We start from the raw sequence: 27,552 nt of genomic DNA, 5'->3' as shown, positions 1-27,552 counted from the left end.
TTGATACCCATCCATCTGTGGAATCATATCCCAATAAGGGACTTGGATGCAAGGAAAGAAACTGGTAAGCAGAAAAAAAGGAGGATAATCATGGCCAAGATTGTCTAGGCAATTTAAGGTGGGGAAAGGGTGCAGGCTCTACTGACCTGTGCCAGAACAGGTCATTACATAGATCATTATTCTAGTATTGAGCAATTGGCCCAAGTTTCTGACACGAAGGTCAGTGTCAGAGTATTTTCAGAGAAGCGCGGGTAGTGCGAAAGTGCCCACTGGAAATTTAACTTCCCAGGCAATACCACGCATGTAGTCAGGCCAGACTTTAGCAAGGTCCCAGTGTACAATGGCAGTTAACATCTCAACACTCACTGCTGCTGACATGAAAAATCCGGGCCAATACTTTTGTTCCATCCAATTTCAAACAAATTAAAAGCTAGCTGACCTATTACACCAAGTTTTGGGATCATCTGGATAAAGGAAAATAGATGCAATATGTCAGATTCTCAAGTCACAGGCTTGTCTACCAGAGTACTTATTGTTGCCACACAAAAGCAAGAGGTAAAATAAATGACTGTGTAATCAGATAAAGCAAAGGACCTGAAAAACAATTAAATTCAGGCGATTGGTATCTAAACCACTTCATAGATGATCCTTAGCTCCTCTCATGAGACTTATCTTTCAAACACTGTCCAAAATGCTGCTGCCCCACTCCATAATGTGTTTTCCATTTCTCAAGTAGAAATACCAAGTAGTCTCATTTTACAGTTTACTAAAGCAGAGAAAAGGGATGACAATAACAACAGAAAAAAAGCCTCCACGATCCCATGGTGCTCGTGCAATAAAAGCAGTGTACAACTGCACACTTTGGTTTTCAAAGTTGCCTGCATTACTACTTAGTTCAGATCTACATGTCAGAAGCATAAACATGTGTTCAATATTAAAACAGAAAAGCACATTCAGGCAGCACAAGATAAAGATTCTGCAATAACAGGGGGAAAAAATACACAAGCGGGATTGACGTCACTGAGGATTGCAGTTGTAAAAGCAGAGGCTTCCGTTGAAATAAGGAAAAAGTCACTGACTTGAGCCAAAATTTAAATATCATACTCCAGGGCCAGTTATTTCTTATTGGCTACTGAGAGAACTGGGGTACAAGTGGTCACAAGGAGCATTCCCTATGGTTCTGTTGAATAGATGACATTATTAAAATGTTTAAGGGGGCATGATCAAGCTCAGCTGTAATGCTGACCATGGTCAGACAGCTTATTGACAGTGACTGGCTAGGTTGCAACATGCAGCATGGTCCTGCAAACGATTGAACCTGATGGAGCCTGTGGAACAGACATTATCTTCCCATAAATTATACCAGCTAAATGTGAGACTTTTATAATGAGACTTTATTTCATTTCTTAAGAGACAAACAAGACCAGCAACCTAGTCAACACTTGCGCAAACACCACAATTTAAGGCACAATCGACTGGATGAGAGTGGCCTTCTGGGCACTTACAATACAAGCCTGGTCTATGGCCCTGGCTGGATTTCATGCCTGGTTATTACAAGCCATCTCCTCTAAGCTATGAGCAAATGTTCATTTGAATCCTGTTAACATACAACCAAATATCACTCCTTTTCCTCAAGTCTGCCACACTTAAAAGGACACCAATCAAATGAAATAACTTTTGTAGGGGTGATTGTTAGAACACTACAATTTAAAAAACAATTAGTGAGGAGTTAGCTGGAGGTGACTAATGCTTTTCAGCCAAGCATATCCCCAACTCCAAGTGTTCTTTAAAAAGTTAACTATTTGATTCATTTCTCAGGTAAAACCAACCTGACCCAAGGTCCATTGGAGGGGCCTCCTCACTTTCACTATCAACCTGTTTGACATAGAATCTTATTTTCAATGGTGTTCATGTATATTCACCCTTCAGCTGCCATTCTCCTGCCATTAAATGTATTACTTCCAACCAATTTTAGGCTCAATTCATTGCAGAGACAGCAATTCAGTAAAATGATACTGAACATGTTTTCTGAACAGCAAATTTTGCCACAGGAAGCCAGTTTGATGAAGTGATTACCAGGATAACCCACAAATTAATAGTAAATAAAAAGAGGGACAATTGCTCAGCTAGCGAGTGTGAGCTATAAAGGGGTGAATCCTAAATCACAGCACTGCTTAGGGTTAGTCCATTATGGACTGAACCAACGAATTGTCATCTTGCTTATCGCAAGAATCATTGCATAAAAGGATAGCTGCAATGTGGTTCAAAGTCAAGATATTGCGCTCTCCCCAGCTATTAAAACAGGAGTCATTTGTGGCAACAATCACAAACCAAGTTAACATCAACCACAGATCCTAACAAGAGGTTATTTAGAAATAACATGCCTTCCTGGATTTTTAATCAAACTGACAACCATGGTGATTACATGGCTATTCGCCTATAAACTCAAGCAAATTCTGAAAAAAAAAGGGGCTATAATTAATAATTTACATATACAGAATCAACAGCATAGACCATTTGGACCAAATGGCTTGTCTGCGCTGGTGTTAACATTCAAAGTCCGCTTCTTCCTACCTTACTGCATTTCATCCTATCAGTACTATCTATCCATCCCTTTCTCCCTGATGCACACTTAGCTTTCTTTTAAATGTTTATGTTAACATTTGGCATATTTAAGAGGAATTGTTACACCTCAGAGTTAAACCTTCCAGATATGAATTATTGTACCATTATATGACAGCTTGACACACAAGTATGTTTCAAGGACAGAAAAAGCAGATTGCCTTTACAGGCTCGAGACTTTAGACACTGTTGTCACATTTTATGTTCAACAAAAATGCAAAGGAAAGAACAGAAGCAAAGAAAATACATTTTTAAGGGAAACAATTGTTAATATTTTGCCATTACATACAATTGGAAATGAGCTACGCTACTGGCTACCATCACCTAATTACAACCCAAAGAAACAGAGTCCAAGCTCAGAAATTGTCACTTCTTTACTAAGTAAGGAATAAATAGACGGACTGACTATGCAAGAATGACACATGGAGAAGGCTCAAATGGTGCACATGGTATAGTTGAAGGAAAGGAAAAATAGTTTATAGCCCAAGTACACTGCTGGAGGTCTCGGCTGCCAGCTGCTAGCTAATGGGAGCCCTGTGTGCTTTTTTTTAGCAAGGGCAACTACATCTGATTTCATTCAGGAACTTGACAGGCCAGTTGCCACCCTTTGCTCTGGGACTAAGGACCTCAGGAGTAGAAGTCCCATTCAGAAGTGCTGCCTAGAACAGCAGCCTCACAAGACAGGCAATGGATACTGCTGGTAGGATATCCTCCCAAAGTCCAGTACTGCTGATGGATCACATTGTCTGAACTTTCTCCTTTGTGTAGAAAGGACCGGAAAATATCACAGGAAACAAGTGTGACTGTTGCAATTATTTATTTACAAAATCCATTGCTATTCCATTGCTTGCAACAACACAATATTGATGTTTAGACCTGGATGCAAAATCTTACATTGTTCACAGGGACGGCACTGAACAACTTGCTGCCCAACATCCTGCATAGATTCATTCCCACTTGCCTGAACTACTGATTCTGACTGACAAACACACACACACACACACACACACACACACACACACACACACACACACACACACACACACACACACACACACACACACACACACACTTTGACAGTATTTGCTGGCAGACTTGGCAAATTTTCTAATGTTGAATCCTTGACAATTTTAAACAAGAGATTACCTATTCCTGCTCTATCCCTTCATTGCAATTTGTACTGCTAGTTCAGCAAATAATGATGAAACAGAGCTGTGCCACTCAGCATTCTGGGTTAGGCAAGGATATTCAAAGTTACAGAATCAAGAAAGGTAGACAGAGATTAGATAGATGAACCAGGAGCTGTCTAAAAAGAGCCTGCTCTTTTTGCTATTCACTTCCTATTTCACATTAGCTAGTGACACAAGCATCACACACCCTTCTAGTAAATCACTTTCAAAAGTAAATCAAAACCACTACACCACTTCTCAAATAAGTACTAATAAGCAGCATCACCTTACATATATATCCAGAGCAACTTGGTGTTCTCAGACTTTGGCTCAAAAGTTTTAGGTAAGGGAGCTCTTGAAAGCAAAAAGGTGGTCAGTGGAATAACAAAGAGATTTGGGAGGAGGCATTTGAGTGAAACCTAGACAGTGGTGTGTTTGCCAACAGTCAACCAGCAGACAAAAGAGGATAGTGTTGGAGAAAATGCATGTGCTGGAAGTGTTCAAGACAATGGCAAGAAGAAGTTTAAAATGTGACATTTACTGTGTAAGTCACTGATAATGCAGAGAAAGGTGAGTGGGGCTTGGTGAGACAGCATTCGAGTAGCAAAGTTCAAGAAGGATGGGAGACCTGAAGATTTTTGATTGGTTAAGTCTGGAGGAGAAAACAACAAGGGTTAGGTAGTCAATTATGATGTCGCGTATGGAATTAAACTGAACTCCAAGACTGTCAATGATGAAGACAAAGTTCAGAGTTGGGGATAAAGTGACAAGACCTGGTGACTGTGGATTCAATCTTCTCAATGTTAAGCTGGGATATATTACACCACCTGGAGGACTACACATCAGACAAGCAGTCAGACAGAACTCAGTGGAGGACGAGAGACAATGGTGATTAACAGTCTCACTAACATGGAGAAAGAAACCGTAATTGAAGAGGACATTCCGGTCAACGGTGTCAAAGAATTGAAGATGGGTCAAGAAACAAACTGTGGCAGGGAGAACGAATGCAATGTCACAGCAGTGTGGAAGCATCACCTGTTTTAAGTACATTCTAACACATGCATTTGAGTGAGTTTGTCAAATTAGAGGATGTTCCAATTGTGCTATTTCATTTTAATAGGGACACAGTTTATTGCTAGGCATCTCCCTTTGTGACTGTTCTGCTTGCCACCTCCCACCCTGACATTCCCCATGTGCCTTGACACTTGCAACTCATTTTGCTCCCTTGCTCTCGCCATCCATGTCCCAAGCCCTTGCTTACAGTAGCAAAGGGAAGCATTGAGCAGGGGAATCAGGAGTGGCAGTGAGCTGACAGTGGGAAGCAGCAAGGAGGTAATTGAATTGTATTGAGAATCAAGAGTTGAGGATTTTTGAGCCAGTTAGGTTCAAGGCAGCCAATAGGTTTTTGAATGTACGTATTTCAGGTCAGGCACATAACCCACCCTTATTACATGTTTTCTTTTGGGGGGTGGGTGAAGAGCATGGAGGGAATGGTGGCAGTGACAGTGTCATTGGATTACTAATCCAGAGGCCTAGACTAATGCTGTAACGAACATGGGTTCCAATCCTATCAGAGCAGCTGATGGAATTTGAATTCACTTAAATCTAGGGGAGGAAAGTTACCAATTGTAAAGAAAACAATCTGATTCATTATGTCCTTTAGAGAAGGAACTCTGCTACCCTCACCAGGTCTGACCTACATGAAACTTCAGGCCCACAGCAAAGTGGTTCACTCATGACTATCCTGTCTAGCAAGCCACTCAGGTCATCCATTTAAAATGGAGCAGAGGGTTGGAGAGTTTGCTTTTGATTTGTCACATGAGCATACAGTGAAAAATATTATTTCTTGTGCACTACACAGACAAAGCATACTACTCGAAGTAGTAAGAGAGACAGCAGAATGTAGTATTGCAGTCGTAGCTAGGGTGGAGAGAAAGATCAATTTAATGCAAGGTAGGTCCATTCAAAAGTCTGATGGCAGCAGGGTCTTGAGGTTTTGGAACTCTCTTCCTGAAAACATTGTGGAAACACTCTTTGAATGTTTTTACGGCAGAGGTGGATAAATTCTTGCTAAGCAAAGAGGTGAAAGGTTATCGGGGGAGTAAACATGGTGCAGAAACCAAATGGCCATCAGGCTTGAGGGGCTGAATACAGCTGTTGTGAAGTTGTACGAATAAAGTAATGGCATGATGGGAAAATTGGTCAACCATTTGGTACAAAATAAGGAAAACTGACTCCGCATAACCCTAGACATGAATAAGATTGGAGAAGGTCAAGACCTGATAAGGCTATCTCTGCATAACCTAGGGCTGTATGAGTACGGCAAGATGAGGTTAGGGATGAAGGAGTCACCAAGTTTCTTCTGTTCTATTAAAGGACAAGATAAAGGCATGACTGATGAGACAAAGAGTTCTAGGAAGTTGTACCATGATTTATGACATTGCTTATGACGCCACTACTGATCAAATTCCTGAATAAGCTCTGATCAGGCAAACTGATAATGATTATGTATAAATACTGAACTGAGTCTTTATCTAAGCTCGTACTTGAGAAGGAATTAGCAAGTTGTAACAACGGCTCTCCAAACTCATGTTACTGCCACTACTGCATGCAGTCTTTCGTAAATAAAGACTAGTTATTTGGTCGGAATGAATTTTATTGAGCCTTTCTCTCTATCACAGTCAAGAAGCAGAAAAATTTCCACTTCAACACTGGGGTAGGCCAAGGTGATTTTAATTTGGAGCACTATTTTCAGGATTACATTGGGAGTTGTAAATGAGGAATAGCTCTATTGTTCATGGCTATTTCAGAGGAGCAGGACCCTGGAGTGCAAGGCCAAATCTAAGTGTCTTAGAGAAAACTACAATGGGATGGGGGAGGAGTTGGCCAAGGTAGACTGGGAGCAATAGCTTTATGATAGGACAATGGAGGACTTTCAAAGTGCTCAGCAAAAGTATATGTCAGTGATAAGGAAGGACCGTAGAAAAAGGGATAATCAGCCATGGATATCAAATGCAAAGAAAATGCATACAAAGCAGGAAAGACTAGTGGGAAACTAGAGGATTGGGAAATCTTTAAAGCTCAGCAGAAAGCCAATGAAAAAACCTACATAGAGGAGGGTAAATGAGCTCAGAATATAAAAACAAATAACAAAAGTTTCTACAAGGATATAAAATGAAAAGGTAAACATTTGCTCTTTAGAAGATGAGAACAGGAATTTAATCATTGGAAATGGCAAAGGCATTGAACATTTTGATGTTTTGTGTCAGTCTTCACAGTGAAAGACACAAATAACATGCCAAAAATTGGTGAAAAAGGTTATGACAGGTGAAGACCTGGAAATGGTCATTATCACTAAATAAGCAGTGTTGGGCAAGCTAATGGGGTTAAAGGGAAACAAGTCTCCTGGCCCTGATGGAATACATCCCAGGGTACTGCAAGAGATGGCGGGGAAAAATAGCAAATGCATTTGTGGCAATTTATCAAAATTTGCTGACTCTGTTTTCCAATCTACTGGCACTGCCCCAAACGTGATGCCACTGTTTTTAAAATAAGAGGTAGACAAAAGGTGGCTATAGGCCAGTTAGTTTAACTTCTGTAGTGGGTAAAAAAGCTTGAATCAAAGAAGAAATAGCAAGAGATCTGGATAGAAATTGTCCCATTGGGAAGACACCGCATGGATTCATGAAAGTCAAATCATGTTTGACTAAGTTACTGATTCTTTGAGGACATTAGAAGCACTGTGGAGCCAGTGATGTGATGTATCTGGATTTCCAGAAGGCATTTGACAAGGTGCCATAGAAAAGGCTGCTACACAGGATAAAGGTGCATGGTATTGTAGATACTATATTAGCATGGGTAAAGGATTGGTTAACTAACAGAAAGCAAAGAGTGGGAGTAAATGGGTGTTTTTCTGGTTGGCGATCAGTGACTAGTGGTATGCCTCAGGGATCAGTGCAGGGATCACAATTATTGACAATTTATATCGATGATTTGGAGTTGGGGACCAAGTGAATGTCTAAGTTTACAGATGACACGAAGATGACTGGTGGAGCAAAGTGTGCAAGAACATCTGCAAAGGGATATAAATAGTTTGAGTGGGTAGGGCATGAAGTACAAATGTTGTTAAATATGAAGTAATCCATTTTGGTAGGAATAGCAGCAAAATGGACTATTACTCAAATGGTAAAAAATCACAGCATGCTGCTGTGCAGAGGAGCCTGGTGTCCTTGTGCATAAATCACAAAAAGTTGGTTTGCAGGTGCAGCAGATAATTAAAACAAATGGAATTGTGTCCTTCATTGCTGGAGGGAGAGAGTTTAAAAATAGGGAGGTTATGTTGCAGCTGTATAAGGTGCTGGTGAAGTCACACCTGGAATACTGTGTACAGTTTTGGTTTTCTTACTTAAGGATATAATGGCACTTGAGGGGATGCAGAGGAGATTCATGAGGTTGATTCTGGAGTTGAGGGTTGGGTTATGATGAGACTGAGACCATGCTCACTGGAATGAAGAATGAGGTGGGAATCTTACAAACACAAAATTAAGAGAATATAAGATAGAAGCAGAGAAGTTGTTTCCACTGGCAGGGGAAACTAGAACTCAAGGGACATAGTCTCAAAATAAGGGGAAGCAGATTTAGGATTGAGTTGAGGAGTAACTTCTTCACCCAAAAGGTTGTGAATCCGATTTACTCTTGTCACATGTATATGAACAGTGAAAAGTATTGTTTCTTGTGCACTATACAAACAAAATACTTCAGAGAAGGAAACAAGAGTGCAGGATGTAGTGAAACAGTCATAGCTAGAAAGATCAACTTAATGCAGGTAAGTCCATTCAAAAGTCTGACAGCAACAGGAAAGAAGTTGTTCTTGAGTCGATTGGTATGTGACCTCAGACTTTTGTACCTTTTTCCCGAAGGAAGGTGGTGCAAGAGAGAATGTCCAGGGTGCATGGAGTCCTTAATTATGCTGGCTGCTTTGCCAAGGTAGCAGGAAGTGGAGACAGAGTAAACGGGTGGGAGACTGGTTTGCGTGATGGATTGGGCTACATTCACAACCTTTTGTAGATCCTTGCTGTCATGGGCAGAGCAGGAGCCATACCAAAGTATCCAGAAAGAACACTTTCTGTGGTGCATTTGTAAAAGTTGGAGAGTGTCGTAGCTGACATACCAAATTTCCTTAGTCTTGAGAAAGTAGAGGCGTTATTGGGCTTTCTTAACTATAATGTCGGCATGGGGGGCACCAAGTCAGGGTGTTGGTGATCTGGATACCTAAAAACATGAAGCTGTCGACCTTTCTATTTCATCCCTTTGATGTAGATGGGGCATGTTTTCCTTTACGCTCCCTGAAGTAGATGACATTCTCCCTTGTTTTGTTGACATTGAGGTAGAGATTATTGTTGCTGCATCAGTTCAGATTCTCTCTCTCCTGTACTTTGTCTTGTCATTGATTGAGATCCGACTCGCTACAGTGGCATCATCAGCAAACTTGAAAATCGAATTGAAGGCAAAATTAGCCACAGTCATTGGTGTATAACGAATATAGCAGGGGGCTGAGAACACAACCTTGTGGGGCACCAGTGTTGAGGATGATCGTGGAGGTGGTGCTGTTGCCTATCCTTACTGATTGTGGTCTCAGAGTTAGGAAGTTCAGAATCCAGTTGCAGAGGGAGGTGCCAAGGCCTACGCCATGGAGTTCAGAGATGAGTATACTCCTTAGACACCTATGACTGTGCAGCCAAATCCCCCTCCAATTTGATTTTCAAGTTTGCTGGAGGCACCACCATAGTGGGTCGGACCTCAAACAATGACGAGACAGAGTACAGGAATGAGTGTTGAAGGCTGAGGTGTAGTCAATAAATAGGAGTCTGACATCGGTGTCCTTGTTATCTAGGTGAAATTCAATGAAGCAGTTGAGGCTATCTCATTGCAGATTTGTAAAGCTAAGATAGATAGATTTTAAAATCAATAAAGGAATTGAGGGTTGTGAATAGGCAGGCAAGTAAAGCTGAGTCCACAAAAGGATCAGCCATGATCTTATTCAGTGACTGATCAAATTCAAGGGGCCAAATGGCTTACTCCTGCTCCTAGTTCTTATGCTCTTATGTTCTGGAGTTGCAGATGAAATGGCCAGGGTTCGGCAGGTGCTGTTAGTACTATGATGACAATAACAAAAGGACAATATTAAGTGAGATTATGCATCTAAGGAAGGGGTTAAGCAAATGGCAGCTCCATGCAAATAGAGTTTTCTTTTAAAAAAAATCACAAAGTAGGGGCTGTGGACAAAATAAGCTTCTCAAACAATATGAAGTCACCTATTTAACAAAGTCTTTCCAATTGAATATTTCTCCTCAAGCCTCTGTATTAGTGATCAACTCTATTCAGAAAAATGGGCTGAACTTCCTACATCCCAAGTTCCAAATTTATCACAGGAGTAACTTGGATTTCCATGGTTGTACATTAGATCCAACATCAGTGGTTAGCACTGCTACTTCAGCTTGAGGGACCCAGATTTAATTCAGGCCTTGGGTGACTGTATGGAGTTTGCACATTCTTCCTGTGTTTGTGTGGGCTCTCTGGATGCTTCAGTTTCCTCCCATGGTCCAAAGATGTGCAGGTTAGGTGGATTGGCCATGGTAAGTGTGTAGGGTTGCAGGAAAAGGGCAAGGGAAAGGGCCTGGACAAAATGCTTTGTCAGAGTTGATACAAATGTCATGGCTTCTTTCTGCACTGTAGGGATTCTAAAGAAGATACCATGTTTGAAAGCATTAAATGCACCACAAAGTGAGAGAACAATCGGTAAACAAAATTAGATTGCTCCTTCTATATCAGGTTGTAATCCCAATGCCACCACATTAACTCACTACCCTATCAAGTTGCAAAGATCCTAGCTCTATTCCAGTGTTGGTTCAGTTTTATAAACATCTCAGCTGTGCTATTTGGAAATTAAAAACAGCATGGTATCAAACTTATTTGTAAAGTAGTACTGTAAACAAGGGTCTGAGCTGAATATCCACAATTGCAATCAGCCATCAAATGTACAATCTATTTTTGTGGGTGAAATCCCTCATGGAACACCAGAATTCTCAGTTTCAGGTCAAACTAAGGAGGTAACAAAGAAAGTATTTTCTTGGTAAAAAGGGTGAGCATCTCTAGTCCCTGTAAATGCTCAAGTGGTTTTTCCACAATGGTATAGGAATATTTCATGCACGCCCATAGAATCACTTGGCCAAGCACAAGCACTCACTGGATATATCTGAAGTTTGCTTTGGAAGATTAACCAGGAAAGTACATGGCTAAATTTGACCAAGTACTGGGAACAACCAAATTAATCTAGATGAAGGACATTTGCCAAAGATTTAGTTTCATCAAATTTAATTGCTAACATTTGATGCTATATCGCTTCATTTTTGTTTCCCCTTCCTTAGTGATTGATCAGCGAGTAACCTCAATACACAGGATTTTAGATAAATGTATTCCTGATGAAATGGGCAATTCCCATTCAACCTTTTGAGCATGTAACAAAGCCAGAGTTTAACCCCAATATAAGCATTTCAATGTACATGCATTGTTTATAAAACAAAAAGGAGGAAAAGTGGAAGGGAAGATTAAGTTATACTCACCCCCAGCCACCTTGCACCCTTGCTGGCCGTTTGTTGTGTTTGGATTTTCTTCAAGCTCACATTATAAACAGCCTCTTCTTCTATCTCTTCACTCCAGTCTTCAACTGAATTGTGCTGTGGAGAAATCAAACCAAAAATAGAGTAAATTCCTCTGGAGAAGTCCCTGAAATTTTGCATCCAGAATGCAGACAGTATTATATCTAAGACTCCTGTAGGGTTGAGGAAACTTTGTCTACTTCACATATTACTCTCAAAATGACATTAAAATGACAATGCTCACGGGACTTCCTGAGCACTTTAGTTAGACTTTTCAACATTAATTAAATTGACGAGAAATGCTAATTAACCGTTTCAAAGTCTATACTAAAAATCATTCACACGTGCCATTTCCCATTGTGCTGATATTTTCCTGACATCCACAGTGCAGAATGTCTTCACACAGTATAATAGAAGTTTAAAAAGCAGCTTCCAATTTTAGTTTACAAACTGCAGAGTTGTATTAATAATCACAATAGTGTTAATTTTGCTCATTGATTCACGAACATTGTACATATAGTACAATGGACAACTTGATAATGAGGAAAAAACCCTCTATACCTCTTCCCACTCGTGTCCCAGCATTTTCCCTAAAATATCCTGGGAAAATCTGGGCACCGATCTTAATATAAAATTTTGGTAACAAACGGATGATACCGAAATAGCAGCATTTCACTGAGCAAACATATTGCAATCCTTTGCTTTAGTTTCTCCTTTGGCCATAATCAAATTAAGCCTAATTGATGTTGGTATAATAGGAATCAACTAAAAAATGAAACTAAACTTTAGCAAGGATCCCATGGGACCACAATGGATTTTTACAGAAGCTCAAGCATGAAAAAGGACCTTGTGGAACATCAAATTGCATTTATGTTCACTAGGCAGCAAAAAAGGACAACACAATGTGTTTCAGACACTACATTACAAGACCAGCATATTCAGTGACAAGGAAAAACTAACTACAAGAGCTTTGGCTCTGATTCTGTCAGGTCCATTTAAATGAAACATAGAAAAATAACTAACTGTACCACTTTATACTTCCAAGGTAACCACATTCGTTTTTTCTCTTCATGACAATTACTCCAGAGATCCTTGAGCACTCTGAACTGAAGTTTTAGAAATCCTGTCACATACTCCACTGAGTTCCAAAGCTAAGCAGCACAATAATAAATCCATTTCTGACACAGAATTCAGCTGCAACTCCTCCCACGCTGTGTGTGACGCAACACTTTCCTGTATGGATCCCTGGACTTAAACCTTTACTTCCAATATCTCTTCCCCACCCCCCAAAAAAAAAGATTGCAGCCGCTGATATTAGACGTTGTGGACTGAAGGATCAGATTGTGGCAACGTGCACATTATGAAACTTGTGAATAAGAAAAGCAGTCACAAGTTCCAAGACACTACAGTGTACAAAGACTCTATCCTGTCCATACTTCTTTTGGGTGAGATAAGCACTTCTCAATGCAGAAAGTAGCCCTGCAGCAAGAGGCTGGAAATACGGGGAGAATGGGAGAGAAAAGGAACTTATCTAACAAATCATAGAATGACACAGAAGTTACACTGAAAAGCTTTTCCAGTCACAGCCACTTTTGAATTAATGCAGTTTTACTGTGGAATAAAGACAGACGCAGTTATCACAGGGGATAATTACTGGAGGCATCGAGCTGGCTTAAGAAGCTGTTACCCAATTCCATTTGTTTTTATTTCAGTGATTAAATCCACTTTCAGCACTGGCACAGCTCGTGAAGAATAAGAGACAATGCTCTGTGACTGACTGGTGTCTCAAAAAAACAACATTCCCCACTGTCTGTGTTGTTCTTGGCAGAGCTTCAGAGACTGGTCTGTGTTGTAAGGAATGAAAATAGAGGTGACTGCTGCACCATTTTAACCAGTGCTGTTATGGAAAGAAAAAAAGTTATCAGAATACAGCGGGGGAGGACTGGGAGGCGCAGAGATCAGTCACATGTTAAAATGACAGACCATTCTGTTTAATTCAAAATAAGGTCGATTAACCCCAGAATTGGAACACTTCAGATGCTGTTGTTCTGGAGACATGGGTTCAAAACTCATCATGGCAACTGTTGGAATTTTAATTTGATTAATAAATCTCGAATGAAAAATCAATAACAGTGACCATGACTATCATTTGTTATAAAACCCATCTATGTTTACAGAGTATGTTTACAGCAGAGATTGACAGATTTCTAAATCACAATTGACACAAAGGGATATGGGGATATGGGGATAATGTGGGGAAAATGGATGAAGTTGATGATTGCATTGAATGGTGGAGCTGGCTGAATGGGCTGAATGGCCTCCTGCTGCTTCTATGTCCCTAAATAAGTCTTACAACACATTATATTAACACAGTAGATCAAATACATGATAACTGGGCACATGGAAAAATAATAAATGTTGGACAGAAATGTAGGAAAAGCAACTGATAGCGTGCCACATTAAAGAGAAATCAAAACTAGGGCAATATCCTCACTTCTTGTGGAGCACAAACAGTGAAGGCAACTTAAATATGGTTATACCTTCTCATTTTTGTCAAGTTTATAACTGAAAGTGACTTGAGTTCATTACATTTTTAAAAGGACAGCAGATCATCCAATTATTTAATACTGTGTTTGTAACACCACTGTAAACCCACCCCCTCACCCCCACCCCCAGCATATCTTTCAAACTGTGGGAGGAAACCGGAGCATCCGGAGGAAACCCACACAGACAGGGGGAGAACATGCAGACTCCGCACAGACAGTGACCCAAGCTGGGAATCGAACCCAGATCCTGGTGCTGTGAAGCAGCAGTGCCAATCACTGTGCCACCATGCCGCAGGCACTGCAGGTACTGCAGGCTAGAGGGCAGTTAAGAGTTAATTACATTACTGTGGATCTGCAGGTGCATGTAAGCCAGACTGGTGAAGATGGCAGATTTCCTCCATTGCAGAGCATTTATGGAAGAGGTGGAATTTTTAAATCAATCAAGTAGTTTCAGAGTCACCATTACATAGACATTACATTTAAATTCCTCCTGCTGCCGTGCTGGGATTTGTCTCTGGTGCATCAATTTAGGCCTCTGGATTACTAATCCAGTAACATTGCCACATGACTGTTCCCTTGTCATTAACGACATTGGATTGGTAAATCAGAAAGCTTTACAACAGTGCAACAAAATACCTCTGGTGACTTTGACCTTTGCTTGAAAGGTATGATGCCTTTAACACACATTTTCTTCATTTTATGAAAAGGAAAATGAGATTGAAAAATAAGATGCGTGATTGAGATTTGTCAGTGAGGGAATATATTTACTTGAAACATTGAAGAGCTACTTTTCCTCTCTTTATTTTCACAGGGTTAAGTCTCCATTATCAACCAAGATGCCCAGGTGACCGTTGACAGGGGAAATGAGCAGGGATTTTTGGACTGCAACATGAATAGACAGCATCCTGTTCCCTAACCCCGTGATGCCAAGATGAATTCTAGTATCTTGCCGTTGCTTTAGTGGATAGTAGCTGATGCAGCAGGCACGGGCTTTGCAGTCTCTCTTGTATCCACCCTTACACCTCTGAAACATTTTGGAATGTTTCACACAATGGTGCTAAACAAATGCAAGTTGTTGTAGCTCACGGGACAATCCGTCTGAGGCAGGGGCATGGGTGGAACATTTTCTTTTCAAATAGAGAAAATAGCCTGCTGTTCTATAATTACCGCTTACAACATCAGGATGCCTAAAGCGATAGCCAATGAAGTATTTTGTCAAGGGCACTTGTTGAATAGAGGAAATGTGGCAGCCAATGTGGCAAAGCTACTTCAGGAGGAGACTTGACTGAAAGGCAATAATGGTGTAGGGGATTGAGTGAGTAGACATTAACTGTCGGCAACAGTCTAACCAAACAAGTGATTCATCTCCCACTGACTCAAAGATTGCTTATAGCTGTGCAATTATTGTAATAATTAGAATGTGAGTCTCTGGGTAGGTGTCCAATAAATGCACAACTTGAAGTTGGTAGTGTATTTCATGGTGAATAAATCTCCCTTCTTTCAACTGACATAGGCCCATAGTCTACCGTTCAATGTTTATATATGCTGCTATCAGCATGGCAAATAGCACACAGCACACAATTCCTACAGCACAATGAAGTACTAGCACCACCTGGTGCTATAAAAACAAGCAATTACTTCTTCAGCATGTCTATTGCATTGAGACCTGGTTTTATAGAAAATACAAGGCATCTCATACATACCAGTAACGTATTACTAAAATAATCAGGAATTAAGCAAATTGGCCCCTCTAATAATACTTCTTTAAGTAAGTTTATTGCATTGAACTGCATGTACAGATGTCAAGATGTTATCATCTTTATGAACCAATGTCATCTACTCTACAAATATGACAATTTCTACAATTAAACCCTATTTTTAAAATGTGTCCTTGTGACCTGGGCCAATGCTAGCAATCATCTTGCTCATTGCTGGTTGCTCTGTGTTACAATTAATATTTATCAGATTTTGCCTCTACCAAGTCATTATACATTTTAATTTTGCCCAATATGTTTGGAGCAATTTTTTGCACATTCTCCACAAAATGGGATATGGGAAAATTGAGAGTAGTTCTCTCAAGGAGGACAATGTGATGACAAACCACCTCAGTTCAAGTTAAAATTTTGCATTATGTTGACAGTCTCAAGTGTTGCCTTGCTTGATCAGTATTGGAGCATGGTTCACCGTGCAATGACAGTACATGATGGTTCTGCAACCATACCTGGACATTCTAGAAACTGTGGAGATCATAAACATTTCAAAAAATATCTTTCCTAAGCAGCTGTAATATTTTAATGCCATCGGGAAATCCACCATATAGTTTCCCTTTGGAATACTCTGAGGCATTTTCCTGATCCATCATTTTAATAGATAAGTGCAAAATTTTATCTGTGCTGGCATCAGTAATGGCATAAATAATGGTAATCAGCATGTCAACACTATCTTCATCCATTATCCTTTGCCTCTATTCTTCCTTGCCAACGCAACTAGCATCTTTTGAAATCATTGACAGTTCCTTGACTGTTCTCTAACAAGTTGAGAATTCCAGTAGATGTATGCACATTCTATACATAATAATGTTTACTTTTAACAATCCCAAAGGATACCTTAACTCCCCAAATGATGCATTACCTCCCCCAAAAGTGTGCCTTAACTCCTGCAAATGTGATCTACAACAAGGTCTGGCTATCCAAATGATTCCATCAGGGTCAGACCTCTTCTTACCTGGTCTAATCTGCACACTTTGGGTCTCACATTCCTGCCTACCAAATTCTCTCTTCAGTGGAGGCAGCTGGTGAATAAAATGGCCACTGCCTCTGCAAATAATGCATGACTCCAGACCCAGCCCTGTGACGGTGAGTGGCACAGTGGATAGTACGGCAGCCTCAAACTGCCAGGAACATGGGTTCAGTTCCAGCACTGTGTGACTGTATGGAGTTTGCACATTATCCCCGTGTCTGTGTGGGTTTCCTTCAGGTGCTCCAGTTTCCCCCCGCCCCCCACCCCACAGTCCAAAGATGTGCAGGTTAGGTGGATTGGTATGCTAAATTTGTCATGCTACAACAATTAATTTATCTGTCTTTGTCTTTTTCTGATTTGGAAAAAAGTATGGATAGTTAATGCTCAAATGAACTAGCTAACCAGAAAATCTTGCTGGACCGAGAAATTATCATTCAAACATCCATGCTGGGCAGTAAAGGCAGTAAATGGGGAATATGCTAACAATATGCTTCATACACATCTGTTGTAAAACAGTGGAGATTCAAGTGTGCAGCCTCGTTAGGGCGGGGGCACTTACACAAATCATTTAAAATAAAGCCTTAGAACAATTGGGACCTTGGTTTTCTTAGGTAATTAAAGCGAGGAGGAAGGTGCTGTCTCCACAAAGCAAGTGCCTTTCTCACTATGTGAGAGCTAGAGGGGTGTGAAGTATACATATATGTTGTATGTTGAAGTTTGGAGTGCGAACGGCCCTTTAAAAATGCGGGTCGGGTAACCCCAGCTCCTCCCAGTATGGAACCCTGTTGGGCAGTCTAAGACTTGACTGTGAATGAGTGTACACCTCTCATAAAGAAGTCCCACTGTTCAAGTTGCCAGGCCTACCTTGTGATTTTTTATTTACCCTTAGCTCATAGGGGCATACTTAATAACTAGATCTCACTATCCTTCTTGCCAGTTACGTTAGAAATTCTGCTTTAAAAGTTTGACAGGTCCTTCATGCCCCAACCTTCAGTCAGTCTCAGCTTCCTGAATCTTTCTCATCTTTCTGTAAATATTATGGTCTCATATCTGACATCAATCAAAAATGCTCATTTGAATTTTAAAGTTATTTTGTTATTTTACTATTCTTTTCATGGGCTTGGGTGTCAGAGGTTAGGCCAGCATTTATTGTCCATCCTTAATTGGCCTTGAGAAGACAGTGGTGAGCTGCCTTCTTCAACTGCTGCAGACCATGTGGTGTAGATACAGCCACAGTGTTGTTAGGGAGGGAATTCCAGAATTTTGACCCAGTGACAGAGAAGGAATGAGGCTCTATTTCCAAATTAGGATGGTGAGTGGCTTGGTGAGTGCAGGTGGTGGCATCCCTATGTGTCTACTGTCCTGGGCCTTCTAAATGGTAGATGCCACAGATTTGCAAGGTTCCATTGGAGGAGCCTTGTGAGGTGCTGCTGTGCACCTTGTAGCTGCTGCCACTGTGCATCCAAGGAGGAGAGAGTGCATGTTTATGGAAGGGGTAACAATCCAAAGGGTAGTTTTGTCCTGGATAGTGCTGAGCTTCTTGAGTGCTGTTGGGGCTGCACCCATCCAGGCAAGGGGAAAGTATTCCATCACACTCCTGACTCGTGCCTTGTAGAAGTTGGACAGGCTTTGTTTGGGGAGTCAGGAGATGAGTTACTCACACAGCATTTCCAGCCTCTGACCTGCTTTTGCAGCCATAGCATTTATGTGGCTAGTCCAAGTCAGTTTCTGGTCAATGGTAACTTCCAGGATGCTGATAATGATTTTAACAGCTGGTTTTGACAAGAATAATTAAGCCCAATTCACTTTGATCTCCCAACGTAACTTGGTATCAAAGCCTAACTTTACCATTGTGGCTGAAATCAGTAATTATAATTTTATGTGTGCTGCATTGTGTTATGAGCTCAATCCAGGAAGAAAGGGCCACATATCATTCACTTTGTTGTTTCGGCAAAACACTGCTAGATACAATGCTCTTGTTGATTATGTGTCATCACATTTCAATCTAGTAAGACAAATTATAGCAAAATAAATTGGCGGTTTTCAACCACTTTGACAATCTGAGTGAAGGAGATTGTGGGAAGTCCATGCTTCAGCAAAAAAACAAAACTATTAAGTGGTTGCAATAAATTTCTAAAATAAAGGCTACCAGCTGTCAATACATTCCCTTTGACTTTTACAATGCGTGAAGTATTTTGGTCTCTTCCTCTTTCACTCTATTCATCATTCTTTCCATTTGTTTTGCCATGGAGGTAGCAGGCTGTCAACTTTCGCTCAGCTTTCCTTCTTCATAATCACCCTTTTAATTACTCTTAAATCAGTGTGTTTGATATCAATGCTAAGTTTTCCAAATAACTCAGCTCTATGGCATCCTCTCTGATAATCATAGGCTTTCTATAGAGAAGTCCAGAAACCTGGCTCTGTGCTGCATTTGGGGAGGGGGTAGGGGAAGGGGGGTAGTGGGGGGGGGGGGGGGTGGTGTGGGGGTGGTGCTCTCACTCGATGACACTCTTGGCTTCTTCCCACGCCACATGGGGTTCATTATCATTTCCTCACTCTCTGAGCTCCTCCTCAATCCTTCCTTCCCATTCAGTGCATGGTGCAACAGAAGAAGAGTTATTTTTTAAGTTATTTATTAGTGTCGTATATTGGCTTACGTTAACACTGCAATGGAGTTACTGTGAAAATCCCCTACTTGCCATGCTCCAGTGCCTATTTGGGTTCACTGAGTGAGAATTTAGCATGACCAATGCACCTAAGCAGCACGTCTTTCAAACTGTGCGAGGAAACTGGAGCACCTGGAAGAAACCCATGCAGACACGGGAAGAATGTGCAAACCACACAGACAGTGACCCAAGCCAGGAATCGAGCCCAGGTCCCTGGCAGTGTACATCCCAGTGTACACTATGGGTATTTCTGACCTCCAGTATCTCAAAACCCTTTAAATGCTCACAGAGCCTGCCAAAAAACATACATAATCCAACACAGCGTGTTGCTGTCCCCCACTCCACAAATATACACAGCCATAAATCAAAACTGCTGTGTTTTTTTACAGCACATTGAATAGATGGAGTAATTAAGCAATCAACGGGGATGGAAGAAATCTTTGAAGCTTAATAATATTCCAAGCAAAACCTGATGGGGGTGTTGAAGTTAAATATGCAGAGGAGAACATCAATTCTGGTGCAATCATTCAGGTAAAAAACTTAGAAAGTATATATGCACAGGAACACTGTTTTCCTTGTTTTGGCAGTCATAATACCACAATATGCTTACAGTGAACAGAAGGATTGCCGAGCAGATGACATGTTATTTTCCTGTATCGGGTCCAGGAAGTAGTTTGAAAATCTAGTTTGAATTTGGAATCTGTTTACTGAAGGGAGAACACATGGGAGAGCAGATGGAAGGAGGCCAACACATGCAGCACCACTCAAGGTCCATCATTAACCTCAATTAAAAGGTGAAAACCGTCCTCTGCAGCTTGTGATTCAAAAGTAATTTCATTTAAAACATTTTTTTTGTTTATATAAATTGAAGAGGTACCAAAACCAGAATAGTCATCTCCACTGACCCCAGCATTTTACATCATGGAGCTCAATTATGTTTTAATAAATACATATAATTGAGGTATATTGTCTTCAAGGTAGATGGAACTTAGACCAGTATTAAATTAAAGTATCCTATTATCTACAACACTACTTAATTTAACATTAAGCAGCAAAGTTTGTTGCAATCTGTATTCTAGCACCCTCAATATATATGCCCTTTTTCTCCAATATTCTGTCTGCTGCAAATCTCAAGATTTAAACCATTCTATTTGCATTCATGAGACTAGGAGGCCTTTTGAATGTGTTCTAATCACTCAGATCATGACTAATTTCTCTAGCAACTCCACCTACCCATCTTATCCATATCCCTCAAAGCCCTGACAAAATAAACATTTACCAAAGAACAAAATCAGCCGGGGAAACAGGCCCTTCGGCCCAACGAGCCCACGCCACCATATCTCCCTTTCTATCTGGTCTTGGAATTTTGAATTAACCCAACATTTGTAGTCTGACAAAAGTTTCCATATGTCCAAGACATGACATGTGTACAAACAGCTGCTTCTTGGTTTCATACCTAAATAACTTGGCTCAACTTTAAAAATAGCATCGGTATTCCCTTAACTGCATCATTAGTGAGCACCACAAAAATTCAACCAGTTCATTCCAGCCTGACCTACCATTCACAGATGCACAGAAAGGTCTGCCGGAGGCCAGGATTCAGCTGTCCTCAGGTCAGCTGCTGGGCCTCTGGGTTTGTTCCTCCCAAAGCTGGTGGAGATACATCAGGATACCTGGGGAGTTGTGGAAGGGCTGTCAGCAACCATGCTGCAACTGCAAGGCTGTTTAGGGGAGTCAAACAGAGTGCTGTTGCAGGAGGTGGTGCTGACACAGCGTTAGACCCAGACCCCAGACCAACACTGCAAGGGTGGCAACTGCAGTGGAAAGTCTGGCTCAGGGGTCTGTCCTCCTGGGTGCCAGGGTCCAGGTTATCCTGGAGACACTCTGGGCCAAAGGCAAGTATGTTTCCGTCATCCAGGTGGCACAGGGTTCTTTGGCCGTGGGTGTCGGGGATGTGTGGGAGATACTACTGGCCACGGCTGGGACTCTCGCTGGCGTTCTGGAGATGCAGCAGGCAGTGGCTGTGAGACTCGACAATTTAGCCCAGGCTCAGAGGGCTACTGCTGAGAGGCTCCAGAGCCTGGCTTGCTTACAGAATGCTGAAGCAGAGGAACAGGGCTGAGGGATCACAAATCATGGGGCAGACACATCTAGGCCTCCAGGACTGACAAAGCCAGGTGATGCCAGAACTTTGGAGCTCAGTCCAGCTACCCTGGCATCCCATGGAGTGTCCCTGGAGCCTCTGGGCACCCCAAGGGAAGAGGAAGGGCTTGAGCCCATGCTGGGGCCTTACACCCAGGAGATCCCGGATGTCCCAAGACCTTCCAATTCCCCTCTTCCTCACACCAGGGCATCTCAAGAGCAGTGAGGTGAACAGGGTGGCACGAAACCTTGCCATCCGCAAGTCAGCCGGAGCCCTCCAGATCTAGAAGAAGCAGTAGACCACACAAAATTAGAAAGTTATAGTTCACTAGAGGGCACAGGTGAAGGTCACCAGTAGTCAGGATTTATTAATCAATAATGTTAAGAACATAATAAACTGTTAATTGCACCTCACAGCTGTGACTAATGTGTTTCTGATTCCCCCCTCATCCCCCACAGAGCTGAGTGTTCCTGAGTCCCAAACATAGAGGTGCTGTCTGCTGAGCCTGAAGACTCAGCCAATGTTTCAGAGTGCCTGCCCTACCTTCCCCAACATCCACCAGATCCTTGGTGCAAGTGCCCCCACCACTCACCCCCTACCCCACATTGGCCAAAAGGCACGTGTCCCCAACCCTTATGGCTATGTGACAGTGTGCATTCCAAGTACAGACTTGAGTGGCACCAGGGGCAGGATCCCAGTGTGTACAACAGCGAGTCGTCATCATCCTCCAGTCAAGACTCACAACCACTGCCAGTCCAGGCAGATTAATAGGGTTGGAAGATTCTGGGGGACAGGGTAGTGGGATGACAGGAGCATGGGAAGGGTGATGTGGTTTGGGGGTCCAGGTGGTTTGGAGGGGGAATAGTGGCTGCACTTGCTCCTGGGGAGTGGTGGACATGTGTTGGTTGCACCCGCTTCACTGCACAGCACCAGCTGCAATCAAGGCTGCCGAGAGGGGATTAAGGGTTATGGGGAGAGGGCGGGAATGTGGAACTGAGCCACGACAGATCAGCCATGATCTTATTGAATGGCGGGGCAGGCTCGAAGGGCTAGTTGGCCTACTCCTGCTCCTGTTTCTTATGTTCTTGCCGCCTGCCTTGTTTCTTGCGGCTATTCATGTGGTGGGGTGCACACCTGGCCCCTTCGCTGCTCGTCCTCCTCCTCCTTTCCAATTGTGAAAAGAGCAGCAAATGATAACGATGCATGAAGCATGCACAGGGTCACACTGGAGGGCCCCTCAGAACGGTCCAAGCAGTGAAACCGCAGTTTCAGCAAGCCAATGCACCGCTCAACGATGGACCGGGTGGCTGCATGGGCCTTGTTGTAGTGGGTCTCTGCCTCGGTCTGGGGCCTCTGCACAGGCATCATCAGCCATGACCTTAGTGGGTACCCCTTGTCACCCAGTAGACATCCCAAGAGCCTGGGCTGGTCTTCAAAGAGCCCAGGGATGTCTGACTGCCTGAGCACAAAGCTGTCATGAACACTCCCTGGGGGACATGCATTGACCTGCATGATCCTCATTAGATGGTCGCAGACGATTTAGATGTTCAGGGAATGGAATCCCTTCTTGTTCACAAATTGCTGGGGCCCTGTATATGGGGCCTGCAAGGCGATGTGTGTCCCGGTCACTGCTCTCTGGATGGGGAATCCCAGCAATAGAAGCGAAGCTGAGAGCCCAGGTATCCTGCTGTGCACGGCCCACATCAGACCCATATCATGACCCATATCTGTGTCACAGGTGCCTGAAGTGAGCCAGAGTCATTAAACTTTGGGGCAGCCATAACATTCCCATCAACAGGGAACGAGTGGCCGCCCCTCCCCTGAAGTGGCAGGTGTGAGTGCACCTCACAAAGGTGTCTCACGGTGGTCTTGGACAGGCACAGCCGACAACAGCACATCTCCTTTGAGAGAGCCTGGAAGGAATTGTGGGGCCTGTACCTCCTTAGCCTCAGCATCCTCCATTTTCTGTGCATCCTCTCGGGAGATGCTCACCCACCTCCTGGCCCTGAGCAGCAGCCCCATGTCCTCCTTCCTGAGGGTCTGGTGGTGGCTGCTCTTGTGGTTGTCTCTCCATACCCACCACCTTCTAAGCTGTCTGTTCCTCCTCCTCCTCTACCCCTAGAGCCACCACAATGGCCAACTCCAAATTGAGAAAACTACGATCCATCTACACAGTGGGGTTTGGAATCAGCATGGAATGACAAATTATTACAATTGGCTGCATAGACCCAGCACCACCCCAATCCCTCAGTTGGGCCAGAACTCCCACTTGTGGGAGTTGGCAACACCACACAACGAGTGGCCCGGTTAGGGTTGTGTGAGATTCCCATCATGCCAAATGCTGGCACAGATTATGCAGGTCAGTGTGCAGCCGTGGGCAATGTGCACCCTTGAGCCATTGCTACATGTGCAACTGCAGCATCTGTTACAGGCATGCGTTGCTGGTCTGTGTCACAGGGCAGGGACAGACTGCAAATCAGCACCAGATGTGAGCCCAGTGACAGCAGATTCCATGCAGTCCCTGTCTGAACCTCTGTAGCCTGGCCTGGAGCAGCAGCTGCTTCATCTGGTTAGGCCTTAGTCAGCACATGGTACACTCATCCCCAACCCCGTAATACCAGCACTTAGTACAACCCCTGACCACACCCCACGGCAAGATAATGTCACTGCAAAGTGCCCTGGAGGGGAGGGCTGAGCAGAACTCTTTCATGGAACCTCACCCAGAGAGCTCTGATAAAATGGAAGCCTTCTGCGCCCCCCCCAACCCTTCACCCCAGATATCACTGGTCAATGGGCCAACACTTGAAGACAGCAGGACAAAGGCCACCAGGCATCTCCAGGGCCTGCCTGCAACATCCCCCATGCTCCGTTAGCAGCAGTTAACTCCTCATGCCAATTCAAGGCTGCCACACCAGGTTGAGACTTTTATATACCTACTCTGATTCGCGCCAAAGTGACATCACGCCAAAGAGGTGGGAGATGGAAATGTGGCTGGAGATTGCCATGTCGATCCCGATAATGGCATGCTGGGGTATGGTAAGACATGCAAATCAGCGGCACACCAGTTTTCTGCGCAGTCCCTGTGGTGCCATTTCTTTCCGGTTGGGAGATGCAAGCAGGTTGTAAACGCTCATGGGGAACCTGTGAAATGGCCTACACGCGCATCTCCCAACCCGACTGACCAGAAAATTTAAGGGTTGTGATGGGAGAATCACCCCCAAAGTTTCCTGGGTTTCTCTCACCCTTCTTAAATGATAAATAATGGAGTGACATTCCTATTTTACAATCTAACCACATAATTCCACAATATAGAGCATGTTGGAAATTATATCCAGGATGCCTGCAATTATCCCACCAGTTCCTTAAAATTACCCAGTAGGACTACCGAACTGAAATTCTAGTATTTTCTCCATTATTATTTTACTCCTTATATTAGATTCAATAGGTTTCCCACTTTGATGTACTTATAGGTTTCTCTGTACTATTGATATTTTATCAGCATCTAATATGAAAACTGATAGAATACCCCTCAACAAATCTGTAATTTCCTTTCAGCTCCATTCTAGACTCACCCATTTGCGTCTGCTTTTAACACTCCCAGATTGGGAGAGATTTGTCAACTGTTCCGTGTGGTTGCGCTTCGATTCTGGCAACGATAGGTTTAAATAACCAAATTCGTCGCTCATAGTGTCAGGTTCTTCCAATGGCGGGGGGCCTCCACTGATGCAGCGGGGAAGCTTACTGCAGAAAGTCTTGTCCATTCTCTCTTCAGCCTTCACTGTCTAAATGAATTGATAAGACATTTCTCATGTCATGATGATGAAGAAAATCGAATAATATGTATGAACATAAAGAACTTTTAAATAAGGCCAGTGATTTTAAAAATAGACACAAAAGTCAACGATGGCTGAGGATGTAAATTCAATCACTGGCTAAATTGCTAGCGTATGATACAAAGAGAAAAACAATGAATTCACACTCTGTTTTAAGACAAGGACACATCAAAAGCACAAAGGACATAGAGACTAACTGCTATCTCTTGTGGAGATAATAGAAGATGATTATCATCTCAGCAGGAGTGATATCCTGTCATCAATGTCCCAGACCAGTTTGTGGATTTTTCACCTTCCAGGAAGATATGAAGATTGGGATAAAAACTAGCTGAAAAATAGTTAGTGTGGACTAGTGCTGGGTTTGTCAGTGTGACACTTGCCAGTTTTTTTGTTCCATGGTTTATTACTTTGAAAGAAGACAATTGCAAATTTCACAACATTAGAGTGTTCCAAAGGAGAAGTGAATTAGGGGCCTTTGAAGTATAGTTACTGTGATAATACAGGGAAGTAGGGAAATCAATTTGCACACAGCAAGCTCCCACAAACAGCAATGTGATGATGACAAGATAATCTGTTTAAGTAGTGTTGTCTGAGAATAAATAAATGTTGGTCAGAACACCACTAAAACCTGCCTTACTCTTTTCTTAGAATAATACCATGGAATCAAATGACTGCTGGAGTGGGCAGATGAAGCTTGGTTTAAATGTCTCTTCTGAAAGATGGTGCCTCTGGCAGCGCAACACATGCCCAGTACTGGACACATTTGTCAGCCCAGATTATGTGCACAAATCTCAGCAACCTACATATGTCAGATTGAGTGGCAAGACTGACACCTACTTCTTGCAGGGTTGTCATGGTGCAGCACTAATGATGTGGAAATGCCAGCATTGGACTGAGTGAACACAGTAAGAAGTCTCAGAACACCAGGTTAAAGTCCAACAGATTTATTTGATAGCAAATGCCACTAGCTTTCAGAGTGCTGCTCCTTCGTCAGGTGAATGGGGAGTTCTGATCACAAACAGGGCATGTAAAGACACTCACTCAGTTTACAGAATACTGATTAGAGTGCGATTCTTTACAACTAATCAAGTCTTAAAGGAGCAGACAATGTGAGTGGAGATAGCATTAAGCATAGGATGAAGAGATTAAGCATAGTTTAAAGAGATAGGTTAAAGGTATCTCTTCAACCTCTGCTTAATGCTATCCACATGTCTGTGTGGGTTTCTTCCAGGTGCTCTGGTTTCCTCCCACAATCTAAAAAATGTGCAGGTTAAGTGGTTTGGCCATGCTGAATTCTCCCTTAGTGTACCCGAACAGGTGCTGGAGTGTGCGACTAGGAATTTTCACAGTAACTGCATTGCAGTGTTAATGTAAGCCTACTTGTGACAATACTAAACAAATAAATAAAACATTTTAAAGTGGATTTGTTTTATGCATGAATGGGGTTTTTTTGGAACTTGGATAGTCATAAGCCAAAAAGTAAAGTTGTTTCCTTTCACTTTTAAATATTGTTCAACAGTTAATAGTTAAGTTGCTTCATTTGTTAGAGTTATATTTAAACTGGTGAAATCAGCGATGAATGACAAAGTACTCCACCAACTTTCACAGCATATAGTTAACTCAAGTATACTTCAATTCTTCATTTGCAATGGGCACTATTAAAAGCACACTTTCCAAAACGATCTTTGTTCTGTCTGTTTTCCTGGTGAATGCCACCTCCCCATGGGCCGAATATTGCAGAATAACTAACGAACCTGATGTCACCAAGTAAGACAATTCCTGAAGTGGCAAAGAGTGTGTATTCCCTCTATAGAAAGGATATCCTTCCTCAGATAAGGACACTAAAACTGCGCATAATACTCCAGATGTGGCTTCACCAACATCCGAGAGTGGGATTGAGGAACTTAGCAGTCATGATTGAATGGTGGCATAGCCTTGAAGTGCCAAACGGCCTAATTCTGCTCCCATATCTTATGGTCTTGAAGGTAAGTGAGAAGGAGTCATCAATCCGAACCTGGAAAGGGGATGATTGGGGGTGGTGTGCTTGAATATCCAGAATGGGAAGGGGTACTCCAGGAAGAGCTGGGCCTTGCTGCTGGGATGGGTTGCTCATTGGCCACAATGAGATTTTGGCCCTGTCCCTCACATAAAATATGAGCTGCAGCTGAGGAAGAAA

The 27,552-nt window shown here is 42.5% G+C and overlaps 1 protein-coding gene across 1 annotated transcript in view; it reads right to left on the bottom strand.

Annotated features, from left to right (window-relative positions):
* Positions 1-12,584, bottom strand: part of rgl1 (ral guanine nucleotide dissociation stimulator-like 1) — a 70,973-nt gene extending 58,389 nt beyond the window's left edge. Inside the window, exons 1-2 of the mRNA XM_080196768.1 lie at positions 12,478-12,584; positions 11,414-11,527 (exon numbers count right to left, since the gene is read on the bottom strand). Of these exons, the coding sequence (XP_080052894.1) occupies positions 11,414-11,527; positions 12,478-12,504 (141 nt within the window). The 5' untranslated portion in view covers positions 12,505-12,584. The remainder of the gene's footprint in view (positions 1-11,413; positions 11,528-12,477) is intronic.
* Positions 12,585-27,552: the final 14,968 nt, after the last annotated feature.

This window comes from Carcharhinus amblyrhynchos, chromosome 9, assembly GCF_965287045.1.
Source record: "Carcharhinus amblyrhynchos chromosome 9, sCarAmb.v2.hapA, whole genome shotgun sequence".
NCBI classification, from domain to species: Eukaryota; Metazoa; Chordata; class Chondrichthyes; order Carcharhiniformes; family Carcharhinidae; genus Carcharhinus; species Carcharhinus amblyrhynchos.
This window is presented reverse-complemented; position numbering and strand designations above follow the sequence as displayed.